Below are 17874 nucleotides of genomic sequence, written 5' to 3'. Positions count from 1 at the left end.
AATAAATTTGTTAGAAATTTAACAATTTTATTGCTATAAGGGTTATTTCTCATGACATTGGTGCATGGTTATTTAATAATATAGTCTTCGGTTCCAAAAAAATGCACAGGGGTGGGGTGGTAGAAAATATCAGTGTAGCCAAGCCCATCATGAATGGTTGCATTTGAGTTGATGCAAATTTAACCTGTTTTGACCAGTTATGCATCTTTTGCATTTACAGAAGGATTGGACAGTGAACATTGGTGAGCAAGCTTTAGACATACACATCACATCATTTCACCAAGCTCCTTCTTCTATATTGGTACTTGGTGAGAGAAACCTTTACTGCTTCAAAGAAAATGGACAGCTTCGCTTCATGAAAAAACTGGAGTACAACCCAAGCTGTTTTTTGCCTTACACTTCAGGTATCTAAAGCTAATTCAATTCCAAGGTAGTGGCAGATGGCTTACTAATCCACAGAAAAGTATGAATACTTTAGTGACTAGAATCTATGCTCTTGTGTTTGAGAGAGCTAAATATTTGTAATTCATTTCTTATTGGCACATGAACCGAGGTACAGTTAAAAGTTGGTCTTGCATACATTTCATACAGATCAAATTGTTATGCAGTGCATTGAGCTGGTATAAGGTGAAACAGTAACATAATGCAGAATGATGTGCAACATCTACAGAGAAAGTAGAGATCAGCAATAAGGTGCAAGATCAGATCGTGGTAGATTGTGAAGTCAGGAGTCCATCTTATCGTACTAGGGAACCATTGAATAGTCTTATAACAATGGGGTGGAAGCTGTCCTTGAGCCTGCTAGGATGTGCTTTCAAGCCTTTTTATCTTCTGTCTAATACAGGGGTTCCCAACCTGGTGTCCACAGACCCCTCTGGTAATGATAAGGGTCCATGGCATATAAAAGGTTGGGAATCCCTGGTTTAATGTGAGAGCTGCTGGGGTGTCTGATCATACTGTCTGCTTTACTGAGACAGAAAGAAGTATAGACAGAGTTCCCGGATGGGGAGGCTAGTTTCTGTGATGTGCTGAGCTGTGTCCATAACTCTGTATAGTTTCTTGCGGTTGTGGTGGAGCAGTTACCATAACAAGCAGTGATGCATTTGGATAGGATGCTTTCAGTGGTGCATCAATTAAGAGTAGGCAAGGGTCAGTGGGAATAGACCAAATTTCTTTAGTCTCCTGAGGAAGTAGAGGTGTCAGCAATCTTCCTTGGTTGTGACATCTACGTGGTTGGACCAGCAGTCTATTGGTGATATTCACTTTAAGATACTTGAAGCTATCAACCTCAGCATTATGGATGAAAGCATGAGCATTTGCATTGTCCCTCTTCCTGAATTCAATAAGCAGGTCTTTTATTTTGCTGAAATTGAAGGAAAGGTTGTTGTCACGACTCCATGTTATTAACTTCTTCCTGCACTCTGACTCATCGCAATTTGAGACGTGGCCCACTGTGATGGTATAATCTGCAAACTTATAGATGGTGTTGCAGCAGGATCTGGCCATGCTATCATGTGCGTGCAGGCTGTAAAGTCGGGGGGTGGGCGCTAAATCATGGTGGAGCTGTTGCTGCCTATCCTTACTAATTATAGTCTACTGGTCAGGAAGCTGAAGATCTAATTGCAGAGGAAAGTGTTGACTTCCAGGATTTGACAGTGTTTGCTTGGATTTATAGTACTGAATGCAGAGCTCTAGTTGATAAACAATAGTCTGATGTAGATGTCGTTACTGTCCAGATGCTCTAGAGATGAGTGTAGGGTCAGGGAAATGGTGGTAGGTGAATCGCAATGGGTTGAGGTAATCTGGGAACCTGGATTTCATCCACGTCATAACCAGCCATACAAAGCACTTCATAACATTAAATGTCAGAACCACTGGACAGTAGCTGTTAAAGCATATTAACTTGTTTTTCTTAGGTACTGGGATAATAGTGATCTTTTTAAAGCAGGTGGGAGTCTCTGATTGAAGTTGGGTGGGGGGTGTAAAATGTGTGGCTGATGCAGGGAGCAAAAAAAAGGTGTTTTTATTTCTATACTGCCTTCCTGAGTTTGAGCATCCAAAGTGTTTTGTGCTGAATTAAATATTTTATTGCGTGTAGTCACTGTTGTAATTACATTTTGTTTGCTTGAGTAGATATGAAGTCTACTTTCATTTTGATTCAACACAAGTTATTTTACCTCTTCATTTCTGTTGTACAGGGTCTGGAGCACTTCTAAGTGAGACAGTGATATGCTAGTACACTCAGTTTAATATATCAGTTGCTGAACATCTATTTTCTTTAGTGTAGATTACTTCAGTATGGAGATGTAACCCCAAACTTCCAGCGCTGTTATTTGTCCCAACCGCTGCCGACACCCTGCTGGTTTATGATTCATTGGCTGTTCTTTCAGCTTCGTAACTTCTGCCTCTTTGATATAAAATTGCTCCAACACTACATACATAAAGTGCTGTGGCATCTCCTCAAACAAGCATTACATCAGCTAATGGTGTGTTTTCTGTTGTTTCCAATATGTACCTCCATTTTTGAGGATGAACAAAGAGTTTTGCGCGTTCCCAGGGAAAGAGGCCACAATGAGAGAGACCACGGTGTTCAAGAATTAATAATATTAGGGAAGGTTTTCTGCTTTGACTGAAAAGCACACATTGACTTTTAGTGCTAGGAAATCACAGACACAAATATATTGCATTCCAGACTCTGCAAAGATCTCATCGGATGGCAAGAATGAGCCTCGTGTTTAATCAGTATTGCTGAAGCAGACAATCCAAGCAATTAATTCTGTTATCTCCACTTTACCGAGCATAGTTATGGAAGAGGAAATTTTAGGTTTTCTGTTGCACACTTGGACACAAAAGGGACTTCCAGGCATGCAGAAGTTTAAAATAACGTCTTCATTTTCCTTTCTGGAAATACAGGAACACAAGCGCATCGGCTTACCATGCATGCTGCGGGGCCGTCTCTGTCTACTCCATCACGTGTGCACTCTCGTGGCCTCCAGGACCCCTCAGCTGCCCCAAGTGCCTGTATAAGCTTTGCCCCTTGTAACCATCAACCAACGCACTAAAATATTACTGTTGCTAGTGCAACTGAACATTAATCAAATTGTGAATGAACAAAATAACAAACCAAAGCAATAAAAATGATATGAACATAATATAAGAAAATTAGGGGGGTATCCAGTGTCCATTAATATGCTCCACATTACTATGGGTCCCACACTCTCCCCTTCAAAATGAATGTCGTCCCGACATTATATATTTCCCAGGGTACTCATGTCTTCAACTGTTGAGTTATAGTGGTAGGTTATAAAGGAGTCAGTCTTTCGGGATACTCTCTGTACAGCAACAGTCTTTGACGTGACCCACATCTCCCTCTTTATGTCATGTGTCAGCAACAGGCATCACTGGCCAGATGATGGCATAAGTGCTACTCCGCTACTTGTGAGGGCTATGCATCTCGGACGGAAGGTTTTGACCCTATGTCTACCCCATAACCCTTTACACAGACCCACATGTCCTACTGTATGCCTCACACATGTTCCAGTGTCCTTCTATATATCAGTGGTTTGTGTTCGACTGATGGTTGAGCCAATGTGTTGGTTGTGAGTGTCTTGGGTGGGTTTCTTTGTCAGAAAGGATACCTTCTTATGGGAGTTGACCACTGCTCGAGATCCCTCTCGTCTGCTTCATCAGATGACGACGCCTGCTCAGAGCTCATCTCGTCTGCTTCGTCAAACAACACCACTCGCTCGGCCCCTGCAGTTTCTCCATTCTCCATCTCTGGTTCCATCCTACCTTCCTCACCCTCATCTGGACACTCGACTTCCTTACTGCCTTGCTCCAATCCTCTGTCAGCTGCTTGTGGTTGGAACTCCTCTGCTTCCACTCTCAGCTGGCTTCTGAACAGGTCGAATGACTCTGCTGGTCGTGTGGTGATGAATCTCCAGTTACTCTCTGAACTACTGTGCGGATCTCTCTCCTTCTGCCTTTCCTGCCTTTCACTCTTCTTGTCTGTGTTTGGCTTTTTCTTTCACATTTTCTTTTTCCCTTGCTCATCATCTTCCACGGGCAGAAAGTCACAGGGCAGTAGCAGGTTCCTGTGTAGGACTCTAGTCTTTCCTGGGCCTCTCTCAGGTCATATGATGTAGACAGGACTGTCCTTGTGCTTCCTCTCGGTTACGATGTGGACTTAATCCTCCCAATAAGACCTGAGCTTCCCGGGTCCTCCTCTGTCCCTGAAGTTCCGCACTAATACTCTACACCCTGGCTGTAGTTCCACTCCATAAGTCTTCCAGTCATACTGCTTCTTTGCTCTATTTTGCTCCCTCTGAACTGTCTGTGATGCCAGCCTGTATGCCTCTTGCATCCACCTTCTCCACTTACTGGCATATTTGCTGTGAGGGGTGCTCTGGTCACTTGGTGTCAGGCCAAACATAATGTCCACAGGTAGCCGGGGGCTTCTACCATAGAGGAGGTAGTATGGGGCATATCCTGTCGCTTCACTATGCGTACAGTTATATGCTTGTACGACCTTGGCTAAGGAGCTCTTCCAATCTGACTTGGCTTCCTCTGTCAAGTTTCTCAGCATGGAAAGGAGTGTTTGATTAAATCTCTCAACCTGACCGTTTCCAGCTGGGTGGTAAGGTGTTATGCGTGAGCCTTGGATGCCACAGTATTCTTCCAGCTTGGAAAACAGCTTATTCTCAAACTCCTTGCCCTGATCATCATGCAACTTGGCCGGAAATCCAAATTTGAGCGCAAAGTCTCCGAAGATCTCTTCAGCAGCATTTTTTGCTGACTTGTTGGTACATGCGTATGCCTGGGTAAAGCGCATAAAGTGATCGATGACAACCAGGATGTAATCATATCCTCCTTTACAGCTTTCCAGATGCAGGTTATCTATTGAAACCATCTCAAAAGGATATGTGGTTACTACATTAACCGGTGGTGCTCTAGTTGGCTTGTTCGGGCACTTCTGCTTCAGGCAGCTACACACCTTGGTCACATAATGGTCCACATCTCTTTGCATATGAGGCCAATAGAAACGCTCACGGATCAGGCTAAGTGTCCGCTCCACTCTGAGGTGTCCCATCTCCTCATGCAGCTCCTTGTACATCAGGTGATGGAATGTTTTAGGTAACTCTAGTTGATCTCGAGCCGCTGACTTTCTGTACAGGATGCCGTCTTTGTTGAGATACAACTTGTTTCTCTCCCTTACTAGAACAGAGGTGTCATCACGCCGGTCTCTTCCCCTTTGATGAGGCCACTGTCCTGTCATGACATACTCTCACACCTTGCCAATGACTGGATCATCCTTTTGTGCTTCCTTTAGGTTCTCGGTGGAGATTTCTGCCACTGTGGAAGTTGGTCTTTGATGCTCTACATCAGTACATGCTGCAGTAACGCTGGCTGGACACAACCAGGGCTCATGTTCATGCGATTTGAGTTGGAGTGCCTGTGTGACAGTTTTTACTGTCTCTGGCTCTATTTCCTGTGAGCATGTGCGGATGTACTGCTCCATATCAAGTGGCAACCGTGACAAGCCATCCATAAGACCATAAGACAAAGGAGCAGAAGTCGGCCATTTGGCCCATTGAGTCCGCTCCGCCATTTTATCATGAGCTGATCCATTCTTCCATTTAGTCCCACTCCCCCGCCTTCTCACCATACCCTTTGATGCCCTGGCTACTCAGATACCTATCAATCTCTGCCTTAAATACACCCAATGACTTGGCCTCCTCTTCTGCCTGTGGAAACAAATTCCATAGATTCACCGCCCTCTGACTAAAATAATTTCTTCGCATTTCTGTGCTGAATGGGCGCCCTTCAATCCTTAAGTCATGCCCTCTCGTACTGGACTCCCCCATCATGGGAAACAACTTTGCCACATCCACTCTGTCCATGCCTTTCAACATTCGAAATCTTTCTATGAAGTCTCCCCTCATTCTTCTAAACTCCAAGGAATACAGTCCAAGAGCAGACAAATGTTCCTCATATGTTAACCCTCTCATTCCCGGAATCATTCTAGTGAATCTTCTCTGTACCCTCTCCAACGTCAGCACATCCTTTCTTAAATAAGGAGATCAAAACTGCCCACAGTACTCCAAGTGAGGTCTCACCAGCACCTTAGAGAGCCTCTACATCACATCCCTGCTCCTATACTCCATTCTTCTAGAAATGAATGCCAACATTGCATTCGCCGCCTTCACCACCGACTCAACCTGGAGGTTAACCTTAAGGGTATCCTGTATGAGGACTCCCAAGTCCCGTTGCATCTCAGAACTTTGAATTCTCTCCCCATTTAAATAATAGTCTGCCCATTTATTTCTTCTGCCAAAGTGCATAACCATACAGTTTCCAACAGTGTATTTCATTTGCCACTTCTTTGCCCATTCTTCCAATCTATCCAAGTCTCTCTACAGACTCCGTTTCCTCAGCACTACTGGCCCCTCCACCTATCTTCGTATTGTCAGCAAACTTAGCCACAAAGCCATCTATTCCATAATCCAAATAGTTGATGAACAATGTAAAAAGAAGCGGCCCCAACACAGACCCCTGTGGAACACCACTGGCAACCAGCAGCCAACCAGAATAGGATCCCTTTATTCCCACTCTCTGTTTCCTGCCAATTTCTGTGTCTCCATTAACTTTCCCAGGCTGATACTTGATTGAGAAATTAAAGTCAGCTAACCTCGCAATCCACTGGTGTGTTGTGGCATTCAGCTTCGCTGTGGTCAAAACATAGGTTAAGGGATTATTATTGGTGTAGACAGTGAATGAGAGGGTGCATAATATACATACGAAATCTTTCACAAATGGCCCACTTTATTGCCAAAAATTCTAACTTTCCAGAATGGAGGTGGTAATTTTCTGGTTCAGTTAGTGTTCTCGACCCATAACCTATGACGACCAGCTTGCCTCGTTGTCTCTGGTACAGTACTGCACCCAGCCCCTCCTGTGAGGCATCACGATGCAACACAAACGGCTTCTCAAAGTCGGGGTAACCTAGGAGTGGTGGGCGCAGCAGGTACTCTAACAGCTGGCAGGGCACTTCCTGGTGTTTTTCAGTCCAGGTGATCGGTTGGCTTGAGGGTAGCTGGTCTGACTCTTTGGGTTTCCCCCTGCTCCTACTTGCACTTGATCCTTGGACCTTACTTCCTGGGGTCTTCTCGGTGGATAACAGACTGTACAGCGGCTTGGCAATGTGTGAGAAGTTTGGGGTATATGGGCGGTAGTACGATAGGAACCCTACCATTTTCCTCAGGTCTCCCACAGTCTCAGGTCTGCGGTCTTTGAGTGCTTGTACTGGTGCTATCTCAGCAGGATCCATGCAGTAGCCATCTTTGGATAGAATCTTACCCAGGAATTTCACTTTGTCTTTAAACACTTCACACTTTCTAGCTGTCAGTTTTACCCCATGTGCTTGGTAGCGACGTAACACCTCTCTCATATCCCGCACATGGTCTTCAAAAGACTGGCTGTGGACAAGATTGTCATCCAAATACGGCTGACATGTTTCATCTCTCAAACCCACGAGGCACTCCTCCATACTGCGCTGGAACTATGCTGGGGCCGAGGACAGGCCGAAGGGGATCCTTACCCACTCGTATAAGCCCCAAGGTGTTATAAAGGCTGTAAGTGGCCTGCTACTCTCCTCCAGGAAACCCTGATGGTACGCTTTGTCCTGATCCAGTACCGAGAACCATACACTCCCACTCAGGCTGTTCAAGATATCTTGCACTGAAGGGATGGGGTGACGGTCAGGGATGGATTTTCGGTTCAGCTCACGGTAATCCACGCACAGACGTAAACTCCCATCCTTCTTACGGACGCAGACTATTGGTGATGAGTATGGGGACCGGGATTTTTGAATCCATCCTCTACACAGTAGGTCCTCCACATACTCCTTCACCTCCCTGTGGAGTGGTTTGGGTACAGAAGTGTAGGTGCACCTTACAGGAGTTGTGTCGCTCAGTCTGATTTTTAACTGCAAAGACGGAATGCATCCCACATCACTCTCGTCTTTTGAAAATGCAGCACACTCTTCTTGCAGCATCTGTCTCACCTGTTCCTGCTGGTCTGGAGTCAGGTGATCAACAGACGCTGGAGGGTCCCATGACTCACGTTTGCATGTGTCCAGCTGTCTGTGTTTCTCTTTGTGATTCTCAGGAGTGCTGGCTGTTTTTGCTGTGTTTACACTGGCATTGACTGACCTTACATCTACTGGGTAAAAAGCCTTGATTTGCTGTAGCTGTCCCAGCACTGTGCGAGGGGTGAGAGTAATGTCGTGGTGCTGTTATCAGTGACGGGGATAGCCACCCTAGACCAGGGGTCCCTAACCTTTTTTGCACTGCGGACCAGTTTAATATTGACAATATTCTTGCGGACCGGCTGACCCAGGGTGGGGGGGGGGGCGTAGGGTTGCCAACGGACAAGAGTAGCAGTCAAATACGTTGTGTTTGCCCAGAGAAAGACTACAAAGACTACAATGACCATGAAGCCTTGCACGGGCACCAGTGCGCATGTGTGTACCTGCTGATTTTTTTTTTCTGCAAATCGTTTTTGGCGATTCTGTTCGGTGGTGGGGGGGTTAATCACGACCGGAATATAGGTGATAAGTGGCTAATACACTCAATTTCATTTCTAAAAGGGTTTAGCTAACGAATTTAATATTAAACACACAGCGCATATTTTCCTCACATGAATATAGTGATAAGTCAATTATCGGGAGGACAGGGGAGCTTGAAGTAAATGTTGAACAAACTTCCAGTAGAAGTGGCAGAGGCAGGTTCGGTATTAACATTTAAAGAAAAATTGGATAGGTATATGGATAGGAAAGGAATGGAGGGTTATGGGCTGAGTGCAGGTCGGTGGGACTAGGTGAGAGTCAGTGTTTGGCACGGATTAGAAGGGCCGAGATGGCCTGTTTCTGTGCTGTAATTGTTATACGGTTATATACGTCATTAGCATCATAACATTTTAGGTAACGTTTGGATATTAAACACACAGCACATATTTTCCCCATATGAACATAGACAATTGACCAGGGGTCCCCAACCTTTATCACACTGCGGACCGGTTTTATATTGACAATATGACCGGCCGACCGGGTGGGGGGGGGGTAGGGTTGCCAATGAACAAGAGTGGCAGTCAAATACATTGAGTTTACCCCGAGAAAGACTACAATGACCATGAAGCCTTGCGTGGGCACCAGTGCACATGTGTAATTAGCGCATGCGTGTATGTGCCAATTTTTTCCACAAATCGTTTTTGGCGATTCTGCTGTGAGTGTGTTAATCACGAACGCAATATAGGTGATAAGTAGCTAATACATTCAATTTCGTTTCTGAAAGGGTTTATCTAACAAATTTAATATTAAACACACAGCGCATATTTTCCTCGCATGAATATAGTGATAAGTCAATCATCAGGGGAGGATGGGGAGCTTGAAGTAAGTGTTGAATGAACTTCCAGTAGAAGTGGTAGAGGCAGGTTCGGTATTATCATTTAAAGAAAAATTGGATAGGTATCTAGACAGGAAAGGAATGGAGGGTTATGGGCTGAGTGCAGGTCAGTGGGACTAGGTGAGAGTAGCGTTCCGCACGGACAAGAAGGGCAGAGATTGCCTGTTTCCGTGCTGCAATTGTTATATAGTTATATAAGTCAATAACATCAAAACATTTTAAGTAACATTTGGATATTAAACATACAGCACATATTTTCTCCGTATGAACATATAAAATCATTGCAACAGACCAATATCGTTGAATCAGTGGGAGCCCTGGGCTTGTTTCCCTGCAACAAGACGGTCCCATCGAAGGGTGATGGGAGACAGATACTCGAACGGGGTTCCTTATGTCCAGTCTATTCCGCAATTTAGTTTTCATTGCATTCATTGCAGAGATATGTGTGACGAAAAACCAAGTTATCAGAAGATTGATGCTAATGAGAGAGAGATAAGTGAGACAATGGAGAAACATTCAAAATGCTAATAAGAGAGAAGAGAGAGATTAACGAGAAAGAAACACATTTCAGAATATTGACAGACCGGTTGCTTTGAACCTGAACTGTTTGAAGTTTGATGGACAGGCGATACCCCAGCAGGGGGATAAAAAGAACAGGTTCGCTAAGGCACGACACACACCACAAGATAACGAGACCCTGGAAGAACGGTGTGCCCCCACAAGTTGGTGGGAGTTTGGAGGTCTGGTCGCGGGAACCGACCATAGATGCACAGGGTGAAAAGGTACGATTGGCAGGAACCTGGTGTGTGTGTCCGCCCTTGCCTGGGTGCCGGGTTCACCGCGGAAAAATGGTTGTATCCGGAATGGAGGGGTCACAGTCGGTGACCACAGAAGACATAAAAAGGATCCACCCAAAAGCTAACTGCGAAGAACATCAAAGGTCTGTTTGAATCAAAATTTGCATTCTCTCTCTCTCTCTCTCCAACGGCACAACAGCGATTACTGCGAACTGTACTAAGCTGAACTGAACTCTGCGTCACTTAAGACTGATCATTTTACCCCTAGACTGCGATAGAGCTTGGTTGATTCCTATTACCCTAGTTCTGTGTACATGTGCATTTTATCATTGCTAACCTGTTCCATTTATATCCTTACGATCAGAGTACTGTGTTACTTATTTCTTTAATAAAACTTTATTAGTTTCTGTTAAACCAGACTCCAACTAAGTGGTCCATTTCTGCTGGTTTGGCAACCCAGTTACGGGGTACGTAACGTATGTTGGAAATGGAAGCAATGTTTTCAGTGCTTTCATGGCTATCTCAGGATATTTAGCCTTGACTTTGATCCAGAATGCCGGCAGAGATGTTATGTCAAACATGCTTTTCAGCCCGCCATCATTGATCTCCTTCCCGCGCTGACATGGATGACACGTGCATAATGACCTCGCGTGCATTCAAGCTCAACAGTGGGCGTGACAGGGAATTTCATAGTCATACTTTATTGATCCCGGGGGGAATTGGTTTTTGTTACAGTTGCACCATAAATAATTAAATAGTAATATGTAAATTATGCCAGGAAATAAGTCCAGGAATGCGGAAAGGTGCAGCTGACTCCTATCGCCAAATCATATCGTTTCCTCGCGGCCCGGTAGCACATGCTTTGCGGCCCAGTACCGGTCCGCGGCCCGGTGGTTGGGGATGGCTGCAATAGACAATAGGTGCAGGAGTAGGCCATTCGGCCTTTCGAGCCAGCACCGCCATTCACTGTGATCATGGCTGATCATCCACAATCAGTATCCATTTCCTGCCTTATCCCCATAACCTTTGATTCTGCTATCTTTAAGAGCTCTATCCATCTCTGTCTTGAAAGCATACAGAAACTTGGCCTCCACAACCTTCTGGGGCAGAGCACTCCATATATCCACCACTCCCTGGGTGAAAAAGTTTTTCCTCAAATCCGTTCTAAATGGCCTACCCCTTATTCTTAAACTGTGGCCTCTGGTTCTGGACTCACCCATCAGCGGGAACATGCTTCCTGCCCGCAGTGTGTCCAGTCCCTTAATAATCTTATATGTTTCAATAAGGTCCCCTCTCAGCCTTCTAAATTCCAGAGTATACAAGCCCAGTTGCTCCAATCTTTCAACATATGACAGTCCCGCCATCCCGGGAATTAACCTTGTGAACCTACGCTGCACTCCCTTAATAGCAAGAATGTCCTTCTTCAAATTTGGAGACCAAAACTGCACACAGTACTCCAGGTGTGGTCTCACCAGGGCCCTGTACACTGCAGAAGGACCTCTTTGCTCTTATACTCAGTTCCCCTTGTTATGAAGGCCAACATGCCATTAGCTTTCTTCACAGCCTGCTGTACTTGCATGCTTGCTTTCAGTGACTGATGTACAAGAACACCTAGATCTCGTTGCCCTTTTCCTAACTTGACTCCATTTAGATAATAGTCTGCCTTCCTGTTCTTACCACCAAAGTGGATGACCTCACATTTGTCCACATTAAACTGCATCTGCCCACTCACCCAGCCTGTCCAAGTCACTCTGCATTCTCATAACATCCTCCCCACATTTCACGCTGCCACCCAGCTTTGTGTCATCGGCAAATTTGCTAATGTTACTTTTAATTCCCTCATCTAAATCATTAATATATATTGTAAGCAGCTGCGGTATCCCACCGGTCACTGCTTGCCATTCCGAAAGGGACCCGTTAATCGCTACTCTTTGTTTTCTGTCAGCCAGCCAATTTTCAATCCATGTCAGTACTCTGCCCCCAATACCATGTGCCCTAATTTTGCCCACTAATCTCCTATGTGGGACTTTTATCAAAGGCTTTCTGAAAGTCCAGGTACACTACATCCACTGGCTCTCCTTCGTCCATTTTCATAGTTACATCCTCAAAAAGTTCCAGAAGATTAGTCAAGCATGATTTCCCCTTCGTAAATCCATGCTGACTCGGACCGATCCTGTTACTGCTATCCAGATGTGTCATAATTTCATCTTTTATAATTGACTCCAGCATCTTTCCCACCTCTGACGTCAAGCTAACCCATCTATAATTCCCTGTTTTCTCTCTTCCTCCCTTCTTGAAGAGAGGGACAACATAGCCACCCTCCAATCCACAGGAACTGATCCTGAATCTATAGAACATTGGAAAATGATTACTAATGCATCCACAATTTCTAAAGCCACCTCCTTAAGTACCCTGGGATGCAGACCATCAGGTCCTGGGGACTTATCAGCTTTCAGACCCAATGGTCTATCCAACACCATTTCCTGCCGAATATAAATTTCCTTCAGTTCATCCATTACCCTAGGTCCTTTGACCACTATTATATCTGGAAGATTGTTTGTGTCTTCCCAAGTGAAGAACCTGTTCAACTCGTCTGCCATTTCCTTGTTCCCCATAATAAATTCACCCGTTTCTGTCTTCAAGGGCCCAATTTTGGTCTGAACTATTTTTTTTCTTTTTCACATACCTAAAGAAACTTTTACTATCCTCCTTTATATTCTTGGCTAGTTTACCTTCGTACCTCATTTTTTCTCCGCGTTTTGCCTTTTTAGTTACCTTCTGTTGCTCTTTAAAAGTTTCCCAATCCTCTGGCTTCCCACTCATCTTTGCTATGTTATACTTCTCTTTTATTTTAATACTGTCCATTATACTGTCCTTTACTTCCCTTGTCAGCCACGGCCTCCCCTTACTTCCCTTAGGATCTTTCTTCCTCTTTGGAATGAACTGATCCTGCACCTTCCACATTATTCCCAGAAACACTTGCCATTGCTGTTCCACTGCCATTCCTGCTAGGGCATTGTTCCATTGAACTTTGGCCAGCTCCTCCCTCATAGCACCATAGTTCCCTTTGTTCAACTGTAATACTGACACTTCCGAGTTTCCCTTCTCTCTCTCAAATTGTAGATTAAAACTTAACATGTTATGGTCACTATCTCCTAATGGCTCCTGGAGGTCCCTGATCAAATCCGGTTCATTGCACAACACTAAATCTAGAATTGCGTTCTCTCTGGTAGGCTGCAGTACAAGCTGTTCTAAGAATCCATTTCAGAGGGACTCCACAAACTCCCTTTCTTGGGGTCCAGTACCAACCTGATTCCTCCAGTCTACCTGCATGTTGAAATCCCCCATAACAACTGTAGCATTACCTTTGCAACATGCCAATTTTAACTCTTGATTCAACTTACACCCTACATCCAGACTACTGTTTGGGGGCCTGTAGATAACTCCCATTAGGGTCTTTCTACCCTTAGAATTTCTCAGTTCTATCCATACTGACTCTACATCTCCTGATTCTATGTCCCCCCTCCCAAGGGACTGAATATCATTCCTCACCAACAGAGCCACCCCACCCCCTCTGCCCATCAGTCTGTCCTTTCGATAGGACGTATACCCTTGAATATTCATTTCCCAGGCCCTGTCCACTTGAAGCCATGTCTCTGTTATTCCCACATCATACTTACCAATTTCCAACTGTGCCTCAAGCTCATCTAATTTATTTCTTATACTCCATGCATTTATATACAATACTTTTAATTCATTACTGCCCTCACCTCCCATATCAATTCCTATTTCACTTGGCCATACTGTACGATCCCTTCTTGAGCTTTCTGCTCTGTTGATTCTGCTGTCATTCTTAACTTTTCTTATTCTCACTTTCCCTTTATCTCCATCCTTATATTTCCAGTTCATCCCTTCCCCCAGACTACTTAGTTTAAACACACCCGTGTTGCAGAGGTGAACCTGCCTGCCAGAATGCTGGTGCCCCGCTTATTAAGGTGCAACCCGTCCCTTTTGTACAATTCATCATTACCCCGAAACATACCCCAGTGGTCCAAGAATGTAAATCCTTGCTTCCTGCACCAGTTCCTCAGCCACACATTCAGATCCATTATCTCCCTGTTCTTGCCCACTCCAGCACGAGGAACTGGAAGCAAACCGGAGATAACCACCCTGGAAGTCCTGCTTTTCAGCCTTCTTCCGAGTTCTCTGAAGTCACGCTGTAGAATGTCTTTCTACTTCTTCCCCACGTCATTTGTGCCAACATGCACCACCACTTCCGAATGTTCACCTTCACTCTTGAGGATTCCCTGCAATCGGTCCATGACATCCTGGATCCCGGCACCAGGGAGGCAACACACCATCCTTAAATCTCGCCTGTTGCCACAGAAACCCCTTTCTGTATCTCTCACTATGGAGTCCCCTACTCCCACGGCTCTGCCTGACGTCTGTCTCTTCGGCTTTGTGCAATTCTCTCAGATTCCCCTTATGTTCTAAAGCGAAGTACACTATGATGTTAACATTGTAGGGTGATCTGCAAGTGGTGAGGCAAAGCTCTGATGGCTCTTGGAAAGGTTTTTAGTAAAGTGGAGTGAGATGTGGAGAGTTGTGCCACAATCTTGGGGTATGTGGTAGCATAGCTGGATGGAGATTATTGTAAATTAGTTTATTATTCTCAATGTATCAAGGTACAGAGAAAACTTTTGTTTTGAATACTATGTACAGATCATTTCATCACATCAATGCATTGAGGTAGTACAAGGGAAAACAATAACAGAATGCAGAATAAAGTATTACGGTTACAGCAAGGCCATAATGAAGTAGATTATGACATCGAGTGACAGCCAGAGAGTACTTGAGCTTGTGTAACACCTTGCATATCATCAGAAAGTCCCAAAGCACGTTGCGATCATTTAACTGCAGTCATCAGTGTTTATATAAGGCATTATGAACACAGTAGATTTCAATTCTTCATCATATCCACAAGGTGGCAACCCTGTTCTCCACTGTGTACTGAATCAGGGGAAAAAATGAAAGGCCAGTCCGGTGACTAGTGAAGATGCATTTGTTGCTGTAGCATTTTAGGACTTACTACTTTAACATTTGCATTTATTTTATTTCTTCACAATAAGGTTTGTTGTATTTGGCCATATTCTACCTTCATGGCACTCATTGTTGTCCCTATTCTAACGTTCTTGGATGTCTTTTAGTTATTTGATTTATGTTCCATTGAAGAAATGTCTCTGTTTGGAACCTTGTGTACCTCAGAATCTTGGTACTGTATTGGGATGGTGGTTAAAAAATGGTTCAAATGTAAATGTTTCTTTTTTTTGCCTGGAGGACTTACCAGGCCAAATTACTTTGTCATCTTTTGTCATAATAGCTGTAAAGGTATTGTGCAATTGTTTTGTATATACAATATCAGACTGCATATAAATGTTGTATACTTAGAATCTGGCAAGAACTCTCATTTAAAATACCAAAAATATTCTTTGAAAGATTAGTAAGGAAATGAGGAAATTACAACTGGTTTGCAGTATGTTGAGAAATTGATTCAAACTTCATACTTTTGAAGGATTTTGTTTCAATTTTTAAAGTGCAAAATGTTGTAACCTTTGTATTGTCTTGTGTAAATTGTTATGATCATCAGTGAACTAAAGCAGGAATGTGAAATACATTCTGTATGATGTTTATTTGGTTGAGGAAACAAGTAATTTATTTCTTCCGTTGTTTACCTTGTAGTGTTGGAAGGAACAATAAACATTCTGATTGGAAACCATAATAACAAGCTACTTGTATATCAGGACGTTACTCTGAAATGGGTTGCACAGCTTCCCCATCTTCCTGTGTGTGTACAAGTTGCCAACTTCCAGTGAGTATCCCAGTCTTCAATAACCTATCAATGACTGTGCTGTACAGCAGAATATATGTATGTTGTCTATACCTAACGATAGTTGCTCAATTTCCCAGCTGCTTGTAGTGACATCATAGTTCAGAATTTTTATCTAGATTACTTTTATTGTGGTTCATGGTGAAGAACAGCAATGATGAATATTTTCAAAATCAATTGTTTTCTATATTGCAGAATGAGATTATTTCTAATTAACACTACTCCATTTTTAAAAAAAGGATGATTGATCCTGAATAGTTTAATTTCTAGAAATACATAACGAATGTTTAGACAGGACTGACAAATTGGTCATAATGTTTTAATCTATTGGTATTCTAAGTAAAAACTGCATTCATCTTGATTTTTGATCTCTAGTGAAATAGCAGTTTTTCTGTAAATATAGTAGAGTTAAGATAGTTAATCATTGAACTATTAAAGTTAGTTCTGTCTCTAGCTCAGTTTTGTTTCCCTCTCTTCAGTTTATACAGTCACAATAAAAATAATAATTAACTATACAGTGCTATTTGTACAGAACTCTTTGTGCTCAATACCTCACATGTAAAATTCCTGTAGATATTAACAAAAGTGCTCTCTACTCTTCAATTTTTTTTCTGGAGCAGACAATAACATTGTTATTAAGTTGTATCATGGAATGAAAGAAAATATGAGGAAGAGGGAGGTGATTTGGTCCATTCTGTAGAACCGGTGTAATTATCTGGTTCCATCTTCCATTTCTGTGGGTCACAGCTCCTCAATTTCTGTTCAAAGATACTGAGCTTTCCTGTCTCTCTCATCTTTCTGGTAGTGAATTCCATGCATCCTCTGTATGAAATAGCATCTCCCCATCTCCTCCCTAATCCTTCTATTAATTACTGTAAATTTATGCCATCATATTTTTAAAAACCGGATAATGAAAAGAGGTTCCTCCTATTTATCTTGGCTCCTCATAATTTTATCTCTTTTTAAGTATCCATGTTCCAAAGAAACCATTTCAGGACAGTGTATTCCTAAGTGGATGACCTCACTTTTCAGTATATTCCTCTCTACTCACTCAGCCTGATTGTATCTCACTAAAGGCTGTTTACATCCTCCTCTGTACTCCTACTCCCAATCCCATCTAGTTTGGAATCATCAGTAAACTAATCCAGCATCAATTCCTGTAATATCCCACTAGTCATAACTTGCCAACCTGAACAAGATCCTCAGAATATAGGAAGGAGAGATTGTAGAATATGATGTCAAGGCAACAACCTTTCACTCAATGACAACAAAACAAAAGAGCTGGTTATTGATTTCAGGAAATGGGTGGGCTGTGCACATACTCCTATTTACATTGGAATGGAAGTTGAGGGTTTCAAGATGGTTGAAGTGAAAATTGCTGACAGCCCGTCTTGGTCCAAACATGTTGATGCCTCAGTAAAAAAAGCTCGCTGACACCTGTATTTCCTCAGGAGGCTGAAGAAATTTGACATGTCCCCTTTGGTATTGCAACTGCTCCGCATGTGACTACAGGAAACTGTAGAGTTGTGGACGCATCTTAGCATATCATGGACACCAACCTCCGCTTTGTGCACTTTGTCTATACTTCTTGCTGGCTCAGTGTAGGAAACCAGCATAACAAAGGACCCCACCCACCCCAGTCATTCTCTCTTCTCTCCCCTCCCGACAGGCAGAAAATACAGAAGTCTGTAAGCATGTTCCACCAGGCTCAAGGATCACTTCTACCCTG

The 17874-nt window shown here is 43.5% G+C and overlaps 1 protein-coding gene across 3 annotated transcripts in view; it reads left to right on the top strand.

The window, feature by feature from the left end:
* Positions 1–17874, top strand: part of bbs9 (Bardet-Biedl syndrome 9) — a 389410-nt gene that overhangs the window by 33457 nt on the left and 338079 nt on the right. For all 3 annotated transcript variants that reach the window (XM_063039451.1, XM_063039528.1, XM_063039590.1), the window contains exons 8-9: positions 221–404; positions 15998–16127. In XM_063039451.1, coding sequence (XP_062895521.1) covers positions 221–404; positions 15998–16127 — 314 coding nt within the window. The remainder of the gene's footprint in view (positions 1–220; positions 405–15997; positions 16128–17874) is intronic.

The sequence above is a fragment of the Mobula hypostoma genome, chromosome 1 (genome assembly GCF_963921235.1).
Source record: "Mobula hypostoma chromosome 1, sMobHyp1.1, whole genome shotgun sequence".
NCBI classification, from domain to species: Eukaryota; Metazoa; Chordata; class Chondrichthyes; order Myliobatiformes; family Myliobatidae; genus Mobula; species Mobula hypostoma.
This window is presented reverse-complemented; position numbering and strand designations above follow the sequence as displayed.